Source organism: Apteryx mantelli, chromosome 1 (assembly GCF_036417845.1).
Source record: "Apteryx mantelli isolate bAptMan1 chromosome 1, bAptMan1.hap1, whole genome shotgun sequence".
NCBI classification, from domain to species: Eukaryota; Metazoa; Chordata; class Aves; order Apterygiformes; family Apterygidae; genus Apteryx; species Apteryx mantelli.
In genome coordinates, this window is record NC_089978.1 from 197,770,599 (window position 1) to 197,788,197 (window position 17,599).

General features: G+C 36.3%; 1 protein-coding gene across 3 annotated transcripts in view; it reads right to left on the bottom strand.

The window, feature by feature from the left end:
• The window catches only part of ATP6AP1 (ATPase H+ transporting accessory protein 1), a 65,286-nt gene that overhangs the window by 39,683 nt on the left and 8,004 nt on the right, over positions 1–17,599 (bottom strand). For 2 of the 3 annotated variants that reach the window (XM_067315443.1, XM_013956481.2), the window contains exons 3-7: positions 17,450–17,594; positions 12,544–12,670; positions 12,370–12,438; positions 4,211–4,404; positions 2,902–2,945 (exon numbers count right to left, since the gene is read on the bottom strand). In XM_067315443.1, coding sequence (XP_067171544.1) covers positions 2,902–2,945; positions 4,211–4,404; positions 12,370–12,438; positions 12,544–12,670; positions 17,450–17,594 — 579 coding nt within the window. The remainder of the gene's footprint in view (positions 1–2,901; positions 2,946–4,210; positions 4,405–12,369; positions 12,439–12,543; positions 12,671–17,449; positions 17,595–17,599) is intronic. The other variant, XM_013956482.2, reaches the window with a different exon arrangement.

Sequence of the window (17,599 nt, forward strand, 5' to 3'; positions counted from 1 at the left end):
TCCCCCAAGCCATGTAGTCCACATTACTTATGAAGTATTTGCAAGTTTTTCAAGGCAAAGGGCCTAGATTTGTCTGCCCTATCTTAAGTCACCTAAACAACATGCCTACATGAGAACATTAGTTATTCCAGACTCTCTCCGTAGCAGAAAAAGAGGCATCTCCAGATGGTAATTTTGACATTAGAGTAACTTCAGAGTGATCCTAACGCAGGTTTTATTTTAGATACCATGAATCAAGGAAACACTATGCAGATCTATGAACATAAAACGTTTGTCCAGAATGACCCCATCTAGTTAGCATAATTCCCTGCTTCTGTGTCCTCATGGAAGGATTAAACCTTTCTCACTTACTGGAGACACATCCCTTGAACTTCACCAGGGAACTGCAGGATCAGTGCTATTATTAATTTCTAATCTATCATAATTTCTTTGTGTGATTTTATATATGGATGGAAAGGGTGGAAGAAAGAAACTAGGAAGAAATATTCTGGAAGGAGAAAACTCAAGAGAAAGGAAGAGTATAAACTATGAACAAGAGAGAACAGAAAAGAGCAACATGAGAAGGGGAAGAATATGGGACAGGAGAAGAGAAAGAGGATGACTAGACTGAGAATCAGAGGGAAAAGAGGAATACATGCAAAAGAAATTAAAGAGCTTCATGTTATGCAAATGGAGTCATAGGCAGCTTTGCCACTGACTTTGAGGTATGCTGAATTCAGCAGGTAAGACTGTCATGACAGAATGAAAACCTTCTCCCGAGAAGAGAAACATTTAGGAAAACTGGCAAAAAAACTCATGCAAAAGAAAGAAAGAAAGAAAAAATACTGAACAGAAACATAAAGAAAAACAAAGAGAGGTAAAAGAACACAAAAAAGTATCCTCTGGTTGTATGAAGGCTAAGAAAGGGAGGAGCCGCTCCCCCAAAAGCTTGTTACTACAAGAAAGAGAGAGTAGAGGTGAATCTTAGTAGTAACTATTTTATAGAAAATACTTCATGCCTGTCTATCCATAGATATAGGGAGGGAGAGACTGGAAATAAGCCTGAAGCCCTTGAATCTTGAGCGGGTTTGGATTCTGAAGTCCAGTTTGGATTTCATAGTGTGTCTCATTTTACTCCAGCTTCTACACAGTTCAGAACAGCACTTTTCCTTGGGGCAGAATCTGGGCCCATTTGTTTCATCTTACAGAGTTTGCTACCTGTATGAAGTAAAACAGCAGGAGAGATTTCTCCAACATTATATTACATCAGATTTTAAACCCTCTACACTGAAAAGGAAAGAATTTGCAGTGGCAAAAATAAAAGGCTTTGTGAACTACTAGGCAGCCTCATACAGTTCTGCAGTGTTTTTCTGTGGTTTTACTGTTGATATTGTAAAAAAAGTTACAGGCAATATTTATGGGCTAACAATTCACTTGTCATGTTACAGGTATGTGACAAATGATATTTTTTGTTGCTTATCCAGATAGGATGTAACAGCAGTCACTCCATAACAAATACCTATAACTAATGACCTTGCAAGCAGTTATGACCTTGAAGGGTCTCCTGATACCAATATTTGGCAAATGACTGTGGTAATGCTGCTAACAGAACATAGGCCTGAAAAAGATCAGAATGCATGATTTGAAAGCTGTGTTTGGGACCCTCTACTACTACATTTGGAATGATTCTTCTGGGATTCTGTCCCATCAGCTGCACAGACTTTCAGTGGGATAATTTTAAGGAACAGGGGCTCAGTAACTTTCATTTGAATTAAAAGTTCCTACTGATGATATTTCCAGGATTTATTCAGCAATGCATTCAGTGGCTGCTTTGGCAAAAGTACCAGAAGGTGAAGATTTCGCCCACATTTCCACTTTTCTAGAGCACAGCTGAGACTCAGAATACTGTCAAAATTTTGCACTTAGCCATACAAAGTGGCATGTCTTCCCAGATCCATACATATCTTTCCTGATAACAGCTAGTTCACACTAACCAGAAAGTTGGTATAGCTTGTTCTTCCATCATCCCACAGTTTCCTCATTAATTTATGCTTGAACTTATGCAGCTGATGACAAATAGACAAATGCCTATTAACAAAGAAGCTCATGTTTAGAGCAATTAAGGTTATTTTGTGCCTAACAGTTCCTGGGGACAGGAAGGGAAAACTGCTTAATTATCTGCCTTAACCACTGCACAATGTGTATCACTGAAACAACCACTACAGTGATTTGTAGACTTTATAACATGGTCTCTAACTTAGAGTAGTAAGCAAAAGCCCTACAAAAAGTCAGATGTCTCTCAGTGTATGGTAACTCTTTTTCAGCCAGATATCAGGTATGAAAAGGTTTATTATAGAATTGTATAGAGAGAATCATCCTTAATGAGCTGTATATAATACCTGCAAAACCAACAAACAATTCTAAAATCAAAGGCTGTGAAAGTCATTGGCATTATTTTACAAAGATTAGAAAACCATTTCCTAGTCATTCAATCACCTGGTCTCTGTTGAGAGACTAAGACCTCAGAACCACCAGATGAGCTTGACATCTCCAGAGGATTGTGCAAAGGAAAGATCCAAGGAGGCAGTCCAAGCTGCTCTGAGATGTAGGGTTCATATTCTGAATTGGAAGGATCTCAGGGTCTGTGTAAAGGCCTATCACTGGAGCAGGGGTGGATTATAATTACAAATCAGGTCTGATACAGAGCTGTATCCCTTTCAGTGGATTTTGAATCAGTCATTCAGTTAAGCACTATGCTAACTGACTACTTATAAGTGCTATAGATGGGAAAAAATAAAGTCTTTAAATAGTAGTGCTAGTATTACAGTAAAACCTGGGAAACTCTAGAGAATACAATCTGTTCAAGAAAAAACACAGACTTAATTGATGAAATGTTAGTAATATCTTGGTCACATTGCTTACCATTTTCAGCAATTGCTTCCAGGGTGAAAACATCATTTAAGTTACTACAAAGAGAATGGGAGAAAGATAATTAAAAATCTTTTACAGAGAAGAATAATGTTACCCAGAAGTGTACATAGATATGGACTAATAAAGGTGTCACTTCCAGTGCCAGATTACAAAGTCCCTCCACCATTCTCTTTTCTATTCATAAGCTTTTTCTTCTGCAAATTCAGTTAGAAATTAGCAACAAGGACCACATCTTCAGCTGATTCCTCAAAAATATCAAACTTCCTTAGCTGCAGAGAAGCCATATTATTGATATTATTTTGGCCATCCTTTTCTCAGCCTTTCTTGCCTTTGCCCCCCCCTCCCCGGTCTAACATGTGTACATGAGCTCCTTAGAATGGGTATCAAGTGTGGGTATCATTTGTGTAGTGACATGATAGCTACAATTGTATTTTCTTAAGGTCCATTTATACATGCACCATATACTAACATGTACTGATGCCCAAGTAACAGTTTAGGAAGAGAGAAGAGCAGCATAAGATAGGCAGAGGGACTCAATATATCCACGTCTAATATTTCCTAAATGTACCATTGCCATCGCTTGTACTCGGTATGAATGCATAGGAACTGCACAGCTTTCTGCTGAAATGATAACAATAGCTGCCATTCCAGGTTAGGTCAGTGATCCATATCCAGTGTCCAAGAGTGTTCTGTACCAGACAAGCCACAGAGCTGTGAAAGCCCTAGAAATAGCAATCAAACACTAATAGTTACCTGAAGGAATAGTCTCTCTCTACCTCCATTAGATAATGATTGCCATAAGTTTGGACACATGAAGAATTATAGCCTCCCTGTCCCTTCTAGTGTGCTGAAAATTAGTCTCATTATTGACATTAACTTCTACTTTGTTTGTATATTTGTTTGTCTGTTTATTTATCCTGACAGTTTTTTGACTTCTGGAATGCCTTCTGGCAATTAATTCTGCAGGTTAATCATGTGTTGCATAAAGTAATTCAGCTTTTCTGCTATAAGTGTTTTGCCATTTAATTTTATTAGTTGTCCCTTTGTTCTCATAAAATGAAGTAGGCAAAAGAGGAATGCCTGATTGACTTTCTCAACACAATTCAGCTATTATACCTGGTAAGGTCATCAGAGAACATAAAAAAAAGCACTGAATGCACACTTGCAAGAAAAATAACATTACTGACCCTGTAAACTTCCATTTTGATATTTAAATTAACCTGAATATTACAGATATTTTCAAAAAGCTTTAAAAATCTTGCATATATTTGGGTCAGTTTTAATTATGACAGATTCTTACCTGATAAATGGTTGTAGCTGTACCACAAATAAGTTTGGTTTAGATGTATTCACTTCTAGCTGAGAGACATCAAGATTAGTTATGTTTGTTAACTTCCAATCCACTGACTCCTGAAGAAAGCCCAAAAGATAACGGGTAGCCTTGCAGTCAACAGCAGGCAAAACTAAAGATGAAGGAGAAGACTGAAGAATTTCCTGTAATAAATTTATGGACAGCTTATTTACTTCCTTAATAATTAAACACAAACCATTTTTTTTCTAAATGTTTAAATTAATATTTAAGGTGACAAACCACCATGGTAAACATTAAGCGAGTTCACACCAGCATAATGCTGACCACACACTGCTCCTGGAAAGGAGCAGTGAAGTGGCACCTGCTATGGCTCTTATTCATGCACTGTTTGGGGGCAAGCTTAAGGCACTAAGTGACATCAAATTCTTACTGCCCTTTCAACATGTGTAGTGGAAGAGGAGAGACAGCTGAAGTTCTCAAGCTTAGAAGGGAGAAGATGGAGAAGGTATTGGAGATGATGGAGAGAAAGAAATAACAGGTTATGAATAGCTTCCAGAAGCAAAGATTATCAAAAGGATCAATATAGGACAGCACAAGTTCCACCAGCTCAATGCTGTACAGAGTATAATAAATACCCTGTATATATTCTAGTGGTGCAGCTCACAGTACAGATAATTTGTAACTATTAATTAAAGAATGCTACCTGTTTTGGGATCTACAAAGCCTCCAGACACAGACTTAATGTATTTTATGTACTTTCTGTCTTTCCACTCAAAATACAAATTGTAAAATTCAGGCCGAACTGGTTCATATAATCAAGCATCAGGGTATCTATTACTTTATTTTTAATTCTCATATCTGACTTTCTGATGAAAATACTTCAGTGAAATGAATTTTAAAGCATTCTCATTCTATAAAAATTGAAGCCTGATTAATTGAAAAACATCTTTCCAAAGATTTTTCTTGATAAAATTCACTTGAAATACTCAGGGAAAGAAAATGCAAGATAGAGACTTGAGAATGATCAAAATTAATCCGCTCAAAATTTAATGTGAACATTTGCAGATATTTTTTGAGTCCCAGTTTACAATCTCTTAACTTCTGCATTTCTACATTTCAGTCAAATTGTCACTTGATCTAACATCCAGATATCCAACGTGTTATAGACTCTCTCTCTCTCTCCAACTGGTGCAAGTGTTGTGGTGTTGCTAACACTCTTCTCCTCCTACTCCTTTTCCTTTTTGTATGTTCTGTGACTGCCTACCACTTTCTGACCTTTTCTGGTTCTTTCTAATCGCTCACATGTTTTCCTGCGGTTTATATTTTCTCTCAGGGCTGATTTCAAAAGGAGGGAAGGCTCTATAGATGCTCATAAGGGAGGATTATGTAGTAATGTCTGATTTTCCAGACTAATAGAAGATGTAACTGCAGAAATTAAAACAGAGCAGAAAACTCTGATCTGGTTCACAAGCTTCTGAGTAGTGTTTTTAGCACCTTCTGGAAGAAAAGGTTGATGCATTCCATTCTGGTTTTGCATAAATGAATTTAGAGCTAAAATCCTCAACAATAATTATTTTATTTTGTTTCAGAAATTTTAATCCCTGTCTCCCTAGCAGTAGCAAAATGGCAGTAGCCAGTTCTTCCAAGGATATATATTAGGCAGATTACTCATTTATTGTAGTATAAGAGATAAAATCATTACTGAGTAATATTCGAATTTGAATCTCTGCTCCTAACCAATCCTGCACTGCCATCTGTCTCAACCACTGGTATTCAACTGTTTTCCATTTGAAGGGCAGGCATACCTGGATATTTGTTCACCTGCATCAGATAGCTATTTTGATCCCTTGCCTTTTGTTTGTGCCTTTTGACATCTGGTGACTGCACATTTGTCTTTAAAATACCTATATGATGCTTTAAATATTTTAGCATTTCAATTCAATTGCATGTTCAAAGCACTAGAATCCTGAAAAGAGGATGAAGAATGAACAGAACTGCTGAGAAACACCGGATTTTGCATTCTACTAAAGGGCTAAACATAAAGAAATAAAACCACACAGTATCTGGGAAAGGGAAAGGGAAAGGGAAAGGGAAAGGGAAAGGGAAAGGGAAAGGGAAAGGGAAAGGGAAAGAAATCCTCCTGTTGAGCTGATGGACTGACAGCAGAACTTCCTATATTACCAGTAGAATCCATAATATTTCAATGGGCAAATTACTCCAGTTATGAATACATTTGCCTTTTTCAGATTCCCCGGAAGCACCTCTCCTGAGTGAAATTACAATAAAATTTATTCTTTGATTACATATAGCACTGTTTAGGTTTTTTTGAAGGTCAGTAAGAGATGACACTGCTCACATTTCTAGTTATTCTGAAGACAAGCAGCTGCATTATGATAAAGCTCTGTTTGGACTAATTTGCCCAGTTTTGGTTTCCATGTTGTGTTAACTAGAATTATATGGCACCTATGCAATTTGACACTGAAACAGAGTAAGTTTAGGTTTATTCAGAGTCTTTGTTAACGACTCATGAATCCACCCATAAAAGACCATGTAAGCATAGTCATTGTTCTAAATTAGTTTATGTTTGGCATCATAATTATCAGTCGGTTTTATAACAAAAAATATATATACATTAGTTGGGAAAAAGACTCCTGTTGGCTCTGGAACCTACACGTGAAGTAGGCAGGTTATTCCATATAAAGGAGATCTTTTAAATCTTCATCTTTTACCTGCAAGAATGTCATTTAAAACATGGAAATATTGTATTTATTTTCCACAACATTGATCATTAGGTGTCATCTACAAAACGCAAAACTGTTCAAATTGACTTGGAAGCATATCTGTTTCAAGACATGATGATAGCTGCATAGAAATTATCACTGTTGCATTTTAACTTTCCAATCACTATTAATCTTATAGACTTATAAATTTTATCAATGATCCCTAGGTGTATGCATAAACATACATATTATCATTTTAATGGAAATTGGTCTGGTGTACTTTAGCAGATAAAATATATTTCGGCCACGGAAAGTATTGGTGAACAAGCCTCCATACCACTATACTCTATGGTGACAAATATGATGCCAGCTTTTTTTAAGGGTTCCAGAGAGATCTGAGGAACCATAGACAAGTAAACCTGAAGCTCCAGAATGGGAGAAACTATTCTGAAGAATAAAGTACTGAATGTAACAATAAGGTAGACTTATACTGGGAAAGGGCTGATACAGCTTTTGGAAAAGGAAGTTCAACCTCACAATTTTGCTGGAATTCTCCGAAGGAGTAAATGGGAATGTGTACCAGGGTGCTCTAGCTGATACAGAGTACTTGGGTTCACAAAAGGCATTCACAGAGACTTTTAGCAAAGATTCTTAAGGAAATTAAGCTGCTTTAGCGTGAGAGATGAGATCTTCACAAAGATAAATAAGTAGGTAAAAGGATAGCAAAGAATGGGTAGAAATAAGTATCAGTTATCAAAACAGAGAAAGGTCATCAGTGGAATCTCACAGAGATGTGCACTGGGGTCTGTTCTGTTCAATATGTTCATAAATAACCTGGAAAAAGGGCATAAATACTGAACTGATGAAGTCTGCTGATTTCACTGAATTATTTGAGACAGTAAAGACAAGGGCTGACTGAAGAATTGCAGAAGCACCTTTTGGTCCAACCTCTTGGGAGATAAAGTAACTAATGAGATTTAATGTAAATTGACTGGGTGAAAAACAACAGTAATTTTATGTACACAGCAGTGGACTCAGAACTGAGGGTTACTCTTCAGGAATGAAATTTTAAAAGGCAGCAACAGCTCTTTGAAAGTGCCGGTTCAGTGGCTGGTAGTGGTCAAAGCTGAAAATCAAATGCTAGGAGTTTTTTGGAAAAGATTAGAAAACAAAACAGAAAACACCATTACGTCACTGAATGAATCTATGGTGCACTAATATCTTGACTAGTATGCAGTTCTCCATCCCCCTATTCCTCAAAAATAATACAATAAAACTAAAAGAGTTACAAAGAAGAGCAACAAAGACAATCAAAGCTATAGTAGGGCTTCTGTATCACAGGATATTTAATAGGACTCTTCAGCCTAGAAAAAATGACCACTGAGTGAGGATATGATGGAAATATAAAACCATGAATGGCACAGAGAAGGAGAGGAGGGAAAGACCAGTCACTGTATTTTCTAATACTAGATGCAGGAGGTATCAAAACAACCCAGAAGATGAAAGGTTTAGAACAAACATAAACAGGAAATTCTTCACACAACATGTAGTTCAGCCGTGAAATAGGTTCAAAAAGTGAGTGGACAGATTCATGGAAGAAAATCTATTGGGGGTTATTAAATGCAAAGACACTATCATCACCTTTGTCTCATGATATCCTTGAGCTGCAATTCATTGGAAGCTGGATATTTATGTGTTTACCATGTTCTGGTATTCTTCCTTGAGCACCCACTAAAGGCCACTGTTAAAGGCAGGAGCTTCAATGTGCATTTGGTTTGACCTAGTATGGCTGTCCTTCAGTTCTTACTTTTGTATCACTCTTAATATCATCGTAGTTGTTACTTACTTCCTTAAGTTTACTGCTTTACTAGCCAAAGATATTTTACAAAAAGGCACCAAACTTCATATTGGATTCATACATAAATATGCTGATATATACTCTTATATTTATTGGGGGGGTTATCAGGATAGATGCAGAGGCCTTGAATATTTTCTCCTGTGATTTTTTTTTTCATGTAGCATTTCAGAAAAACACAAACGCCTTTGTTCACTAGGCCCTGTTTGCCACAGATTACTGGCAGAAAGGAATGTACATCTTTGCCTTATCCACCAATCTGAATTAGACTAGCTGAGTCATACAAATACACTGGCAGGAGTAAATTCTGTCAGACAGAAAGATGTTTTCTACTAGACAGGTGAAACTTCTTAAACCACTTCAGCAAACTTCACAGGAGTCATCTCTCAGGATTACCCAATAGTAGGTTTCCTGACTGAGTTTATAACGAGAAAAGAAGAATCAAAGGAAAGCGCTGCACTATTTGAGTTTTATTATAACTACAGATATCATTAAAATGAAAAAAAAAAACAAAAAAACAGGATATAGAAAATTACCTAAGTTATCAAAATATGTGTTCTTAGATGGACAGACAAAATGAGTAGCCTAAACAATGTACAGTTCTAATGTGGAAACAGCAATATCATCATGTTTTTATCAGTAGAACATACTCCTGTTAAGCAGCTTCCTATCAGAATCAGATTATACAATACTGTTTAGCCAGCTGATTAAGAAATAAACATGGTTTACTACCAATATGATGAAGTGATTGACGATTTTTCACATCATATCTAGTCCTGGTATGGCAAATTCAATTACGCAGGTTATCATACAATATCTATGCATCTCTAATGTCTAGAATAGTAGATGGGCAGAACCATACCACACGGGACTAGCAAAAAGTTCTGACTTACAGTAATAATTATGTACCAGCACAGTTAGCAACTAGTTGGAGTGCATTACCATACACTGCAGTTTTAAGGAAATGAGCCTTAGCTGGGGAAAAAGAAAGCTAATATTAAAGAACAGTAGTTTGTAGGATAGGTGACTGCTTGACAGAAAAAATCCCCAAATGCTAATCTCTGTGTTTTATTATTTAATTAAAAAGTTCTTTGAATATTTAAGGTAAATGATCTACCTATAAGATCTCTTTTTTTAAATAACTGGAAATAGAATTCTTTTATTACATACACAACCATTGATCCCAAAAGCTCAAAACAGCTGCTAATGTAGCTGAACAAATCTAATATCTGCAAATGTCTCTGTGGTTTACAAGCCTATAACTCTTTAGCAAATAACACTTTCTTCTTGTAGTACACATGCTGTTACATGCACATATACATAGTAAATGAGATCTTCAGTTTAAGTCTGTGAATAAATTTGCATTGCTGAAGTTCAAAAGGAGGCTACTTTAGTGATGTGGAACATCTATTATATTTTAATGAATCACTTGTATAATAAAGAGTGTGAAGGTATAAAAATTTGTGATTACGAAACATCAAAGATTTTAATTTTCCCAGTGAGAAAATTCAGACCTGACCTTCACTCTGTCCTGTATTCTGTGAATATTACTATAGAGTCTTTCACACCATGATTAAGAAGGGATTTCTTTCACAAAGTGACTGAAGTGGAATGAAATTGATGTGAGAGCAACTGAGCAAATTTCTGTGGCCTCTGTTACACTGAAGATGAAACTGGATGAATAGAAAGATCCTTTCTGGCACTAAAAGCTATGAGTCTATGCATATAGATATTGTCAAAATTCTCCTTATGTGCACCTAAATGAAAAAGAAATATTTAGTTTATACATCCCATTCCCTTTCATCTATGTTACAGCACCTCACCCCCACAAAATTATGCTAGAAAAGTATTAAGATTGCCAAATCCAATACATCAAAACTAGGAAGTGCTGCAGTTAAGGTTACCAATTTCTCAAAAGAAACTTTCAGTTTTGAAGAAACTGTAATCAGAAAAGGGTTTTCAGCTCCAGGACAGAGTAGGAGCAGAGGCAAGAACAGAAAGCAAATAAACTTCCTGTTACTGACATTTACTCAGTTTGTTGAAAACCTGGGTTCAAATCTTTGCTCTGCCAGACACAGACCACGGACTTAGTTAAATGTGATTCTTTATCTGAAGACCTCCCTACTAGCTCTCCAGAGGACTCCAATTCATTCAGTATACCACTCCAAATTTTTAGACCCATCAGTCCCTGGACTCACTTCTAGTCTTCGGCTATAAGCTCTACAGTGCTGATGGAGTCCCAGTTACAAGGCAAAAGATGTAGTTTTAAATACTTTAATATTTCTCCTCTTAAGCATACAGGGGACTACTTAAATAAGACCACTATATCACCAGGGGCTTGCAGCAGTCATGTATACATTTCATACAGCTTCTGAATTATAAAATCAAACCAGCTTTGCAGTCATGGAAGCAGGAAGAAAATTTGCTCCAGACGCAACCTTGCACAGATTTTAAATCCAAAGGAGAAAGGGCATACCCGAGAAGTATCAATATATCTGTCTGTGGATGCAACCACTGATCCTTACAGTATATAAGAACATTACTCACATTCTTTCCTCAAAGCAAGCTGTTTACATACTCTGGATTGTTGCTTTTGTTCCAGCATCAGTGTTAAAGATGGCAGTGTTAAAGATGGTTCAGATGGCAACAAGATGAAGCGTTCTCCAGTATTAGTGATACAAGGAAGATGTGAGGTTCTTAGAGTATAGGTGCAAAGACAGGTAATATGTGGATATTTATGTATTTAATTATACATACAGCTTGCTGCGTGGTGCTTAGAAATTTACATTTCCTCGTGTGCTCTGGTGTTAGCTATGTTACTAATAGTTCTGGTCATCCAGCGCTATCTACAGGACTGCATTTATGACTTCCCTGTGTGAACACTTCTTTTCCTCAACAGTTCAGTAAATTGTCACATCAGTATAAGCAGAGATGCTGTGCACAAAATCTATAAACCTCTTCAATGAGGAAGACAAGAACAGAAGTTGAAGTTGCTCGGTGGCTCAGGAGGACTCAGTCTTAATTTCTGTGTCCGCAGTTTATTTCAAATTACTGAAGTAGCATAACTTTTTTTCATGTAGACTAAAGCAATCCAGTATGTAGGCACATGTTAACTATATTCAAATATGAAACTGTTAGCTGTCTGCATGGGTTAAGACAGCTTCACTTTGCATGAAAATAAAATGGGTTTTCAATTTTGAAAATCCAGAATAAACAATTGACTCCTGTAACTACTTTTCCTACTGTGGCTTCAAAACAGTATTTCCGGTTGCCGACATGGGAGTTTGTATTCTTTTTTACAATATAAAATTGCAGCTTATAAAAAAATTTGTCAGTTAAGAAGAATTCTGAGAACTTGATTTTCAGAATTAAAATAGCTACAAACGATATTTTTGCAAACTCATTTGATTTACTTTAATCCATCTGCTTAAACCAAATAATCTCAATAAATAAGTTAAACAGGAAAATTGTTGCAATTCAGTTTTATTCTGCCAGTTATTGTCTCTTTGCATCTTACATCACTTTTAATTTGAAATACTTCATATAAAGAAATAAAAGAGAAAAATGCTTGCCTGAACATTTTGAAATGGCTTCTTGTTACCATAGGGTTCACTGTAATACGTGAAATCATCTACGCTTAGCTGAAAAACAAAGAGATTAGATTGGTGAGAAAGAACCATGTCATCTCATTTACATACAGATTTGCACTCAACATTGGTAAGATAAAAGGAATTAATGTTACATACCGTATCTTGAACAAACAAGATTAGGTTTTTGGAATTCTGGTTAAAGACAGGTTGCAAGAGTACAGCCAGCTCCTGTGTTGAGACAATGTGTCCCTCATGCAAAGTAGTGTCTGGATGCCACTGTGATCTACAAAGAAAATTATTTTTCCTGTAAAACTTGCTGCCAATGATGATACCTCTTCTTTCATTCAACTATACAGAAGAAGACAGTGATATCAACTTTAGATTAAGATCAGGTTTACAGTTCAGTTTACTTTCATTCAAAAGGGGCATATGTATGCCAAGTATGTTAGACTTATCCTCTCCACTACAGAACCATCATCCTCAGCCATGGGGGGGCTTATATTGATGAGGATCTCTGCTAATGTATATGCTTTCCTTCTGGCTAAAAAGAAGCTTAAAGCTCAGCTGCTCTCTTTTCCCTGCAGGAGCCAGATGATGCAGTGAAGAAGAAAGGAAGGACAGCTAAGCTTGTTCTTGCTTCTCTCTTTCCCCTAACTGCTCTGGCATTATAACAAATCTAGGCATACAGATTATTGCAAAGTTGGGATAATAAAATACCTTCTCTGAACTGTGTTTTTTATAGGTATTTGGGCAGTTCTGGGTATTTGGTATTTGGACAGTTATTTCTGATGGAAGCAAAGATTTCAAGATTTCTTGTATCTGGACCTATGGGAAGAACAGCCTGTTAGTTAAGGACTTTTATATCTTTCAGCTTGTGATCTTACATACTTGTTTTGTAGCTGGCTTCTGGAATCCCTCTTACAAGTTATTTTTTCAGTTTTCTCTTTCAGTCACCATATGAATACCATATAAGAAATAATATTTTCTCCTGCACAGCAGAAGTAAACAGGGACCTTTAAACACCATTCCTAGACATTAAGTTCACATGTCACCACTGGTAGCAGCAGTAGAATGAAAACTGGTGACTACATGACAAAAAATTTAAAAAGCTACACAAGCACTACAGCACAATATATATCCATGGAAGTCCAGCAGAGTTATAGCTAAAATAATTCTCTGCTTTTGCTGTATCACTTCTATGTTCCATCTCTTTCTAGTGATTTTTCAGGAAACTTCGTATAGCTTTAGGAAACACTGCAACTATACTATTTGGTATTAGCACCTCAGAACATTTATAATCTGGATTTTCCATAAAAGATCTCCCAAAATAAGCGGAAAATAAATGAAGGTAGTGTTATATGATATATTCTTAGTGACTGTAAGCAAAAAGTATTCCTAAAACAGACACGTGAGGGGGCAATTACAAAGGCTAATTTTAATCAGAGGCCCCTCTCTAGTCTGTGGTAAGAAAGAGAGATTCCTCTGAATATTGATTCAAAATAGATAAATCAAGTTCCTGCTCTGAATCACATGCAAGAAGAGCAAAGAAATCAAAGGATATTAGCTTAAGGCTTATTTAAGTTGAAGGCTAACTTTTCCAGGCTAAAGTTACTTTGGAGAATGCTCCGATATACTAGTGTTCCTTTGTAAAAAGTGGGATATTACAGCCTATTGATTTATTCCCACCTCGTCTTTCTCCTGAGTTCAATGGAGAAAGGTTGTCGTTTGGTGGAAAATGCTATTTGTTCTCAAATTACAGATCTACATTTTTATTTCTAGAGGAGTTATTTCATTTATTGATGTCACTGTAAGGATTTATATCACACTTCCTTTATGCTTTGCACACTGTGCATGTCTGTCGATTACAGGTTTCCTCTATATCTGATACCTAACATTATCTTGAAATAACATGATTTCAGCACAATAACACATAAAATAGAGATTTCAAAGTGCTAAGTTCTTCTAATAAAGCTCTTCTGAGATACCACTTTACAAACACTGGCTAGTTTTAAAAAAAAGGGCACAATTTATTATCTCTCAACTATTATATGCCATATCCTACTAATTAATCTGGGCCAGGGGGATGGACTAGACTGATGAACTTCAGCTTCTTTTGATCTATGAAGTGTAAGTTTTACACTGGTGGACATACTCCCACAAAGTGAATAGAAATCTGTTGATAATTACTGAGTTTATTTAGTCACCCTTCCTAAAACTCTTAATATTAATTTTCAGATTTTATAAGCCCGGAGATCACACACTGAAAACCTTGCATCATTGTCAAAGTACCAAGTGTAAAGCATGGAGTAAAGGGTTACGCAAACAGAAGTTACTGTTACTGTTTTTTTATTTTATAAAATAACATAATTCTCCTTGCCAGTTACTTCATTGGCTTTCACCAGAGCTAATTTCTCCCTCACAAAACTATAACTTTTAAAAATACAAAGGTCATGGTAGAAGGAACACTCCTTTCTGAAAAAAAGTTCTAGTTATGCAAACATGAAACTGGTTTTATCAGTCCACAGTCCTGATTTTCTTGCTCTACTTTTGTAGAAACCTGAACAATCTGCAGTAGAGCAAGTTGTAAACTGCACTCTGGCAGAAAGTTTGTGTTTATGACTACCCTGGATTAACTGATAAGACTTTGCTTATGTTAACAACAGGTGTAATATTTATATAACCTAGGAACTAGGACAAAGGAAACATGATCTTTTCTCAGACTCTTAGAATCACTTCTATCCTAAAAAACAACTCTCTCCCACATTTACTTGCTTTTAAATACAGAGGTTTAGAAGTCTTTTAGTTTTCCATGTTATTTAAAGGTGAACACATTAAGCATTTTGAATGTAGAAGAAGCCCTTGGTGTTGAAACATTTGTTTATTTCTTTCGGTAGAAAAAAAAAAAAAAAGTCAGCTAATCTAACTTTGTCAAAATGGTAACATTTGCAGGTTCCTATATGTTGTGGCTCCCCATGGACCAGAGATTCATTTTCTGAAAATGCTTAAGAGATGAGAAGACCTATGTCAAAGGTGGTATTAATTACCGATAGGGAAGGAATACAATTTCCAGAATACATTTGAAAGAAACACATTTTAAATCATGCACATCTGTTTTCAGATGCAGTTTCTCCATGACCCTCAAGATTAAAGCATGACATATGAAAGATCATAAAAGTACCATGCTTCTCTGGATGGCACTTTACATGGAGAAGGATTTACTGAAGAGTTTATTCAGTCTAACTCTTAATGTTCCTAATATTTCTGAATCCTTCTATTCCTGTCTTAAAATTACTGCATTAAGGAGCAACTGCAAATACAAACAAGATCTCAAAAAGATCAAAAAGCATCAAGATTTAGTTCTCAGACTTCAATTTTAATAATCTTCCTTAAAGACAAAAGATTTATATGGTGATAAATTAGTTTAGTCTAATTCTTTTCTTAATGAGAGACAAATAATTCATAATGTCTTGAACATGCTGCAGAATGAATTAAAAGTCTCAAGAAAGGTATACTGAATCCAGCATGACTGCCTGAAAGGACAATTATCTCCCAAGAAACCACTGGTTTGATTTCTTTTTCACTTTACAGAAGAGCAGATCATAAGTAACATTCTGGGAATTAATAAAGCAATAAAGGTACAAACGAATCAAGCCTCATGAACCCAGACCTGACAAGAGTTGATGATGACCAGAGGAGTTTGGAAGCAGAACACACAACTAGTCATGTGAACAAGGAGACCTGGCAGGAATCCTCATCATTGCAGGCTCTTCTATTTATTCATAGAGCAAAAGTGAGGGATGACTTATGCTGCAAGGCTATTCATGGTACAGGAAAGCATTTTATGCTTATGAAGTCACCTGGCTGGATTATGACAAATTCCAAATACTGTTGATGTTAGGACTATTTATACTACAGAAATGAACAAATACCCAGCTGAGATCAGGCATCCTGTTGAACTAAGTATGATACATATGTACTTCCAGAGGGTATGAGATAAACTCTCCACTAGAGGTTTTACAATTTAGATAAACCAGGTTAAGAATATGGAGGCAAAAATAAGGGGGAGAGATTCAAGTGGTTTACACAAGGCAAAGGACACATAGCAAGCCTAAGGTACAGCAGGTCTATTGCTACCTTCTCGTCCAGAGCATGATCCTCATTTTGCCTTTAGCCCTTCCAATCAGTTCTGTGACCCTGTAAGTCTTTTAGGAATCTTTCCTTTCAAGTCTCTGACATAGATTTACCCTAGTAAAAAATTGGGCAAAACTGGCTACACAAAATCTGCAGAAATGGCTTTGTGAGCAAGCACTTCATAGTCTGCTTACATTTTTATATCTCCAGTATCCCACCTGGAGATTCTGCTTTGCCCAAGCTGCTGTATTTCTGGAAATCCCAAATAATTTTATAAAATCCTTACATTTTACCTGAATAAAACTTCCAGCTGGAAAAAGAGTCTGTTTGCTGAAACCAGCCTTGCTCTTTAAAGACAGGTTCAAAGTCCTATTTCATAAGCACACTCTGGTTCTATGTACCCTGATTTTCAAGTATATCTTCGGATCTGTTAAAACTCTGCAACCCCTCAGTCATTTCTAACAACTGATGCTATTCACACAGCAATGTATTCTGTTAAAAAATTCCCTAATTTAAAAAGAATATTAAAGTGAAAAATCAGAATTCTGGAGTTAGGAAGTGAAAGGATTAAAGTTGCCCACACCATTTTCGGTCAGCTCCAGGTTTTTTTACCTTATGTTATAGCATTTAAATTATGACATTACTAATGGTGGTGGAGTTCAAGGTTGCCTAAGGGTGAATAAAGTGTATCTACTTCAGATTTGAGGAATATAGGTTTTATTTACTTCTCACTGCCCAGCTTAGAACACCAAAATTATAAATAAAAATGGGTAAATTCAACAGTTAGGTTGTGTTGCCCAGAAATGAGAGATGAGCTTATCAATTTTTTATTTACCACAACTGATTATATACAATATATTTTATGTACACACACACATACACACACACAGAGCAGTTTTAAACAGAGATACTCTTTTACCAGATTTCTTACCTCCAAGTTGACCAAAGCAACATAGGTGCATGCTCCACTGACAGAGTCACTTTGAACAGCACAGTCATGGTCCACAACAGCTGGACTAAAGCAGCAGAGCAGAATTGTGTCATGATTCCTGTCAAGGTAGCACATAACTGGCTAGCTGCA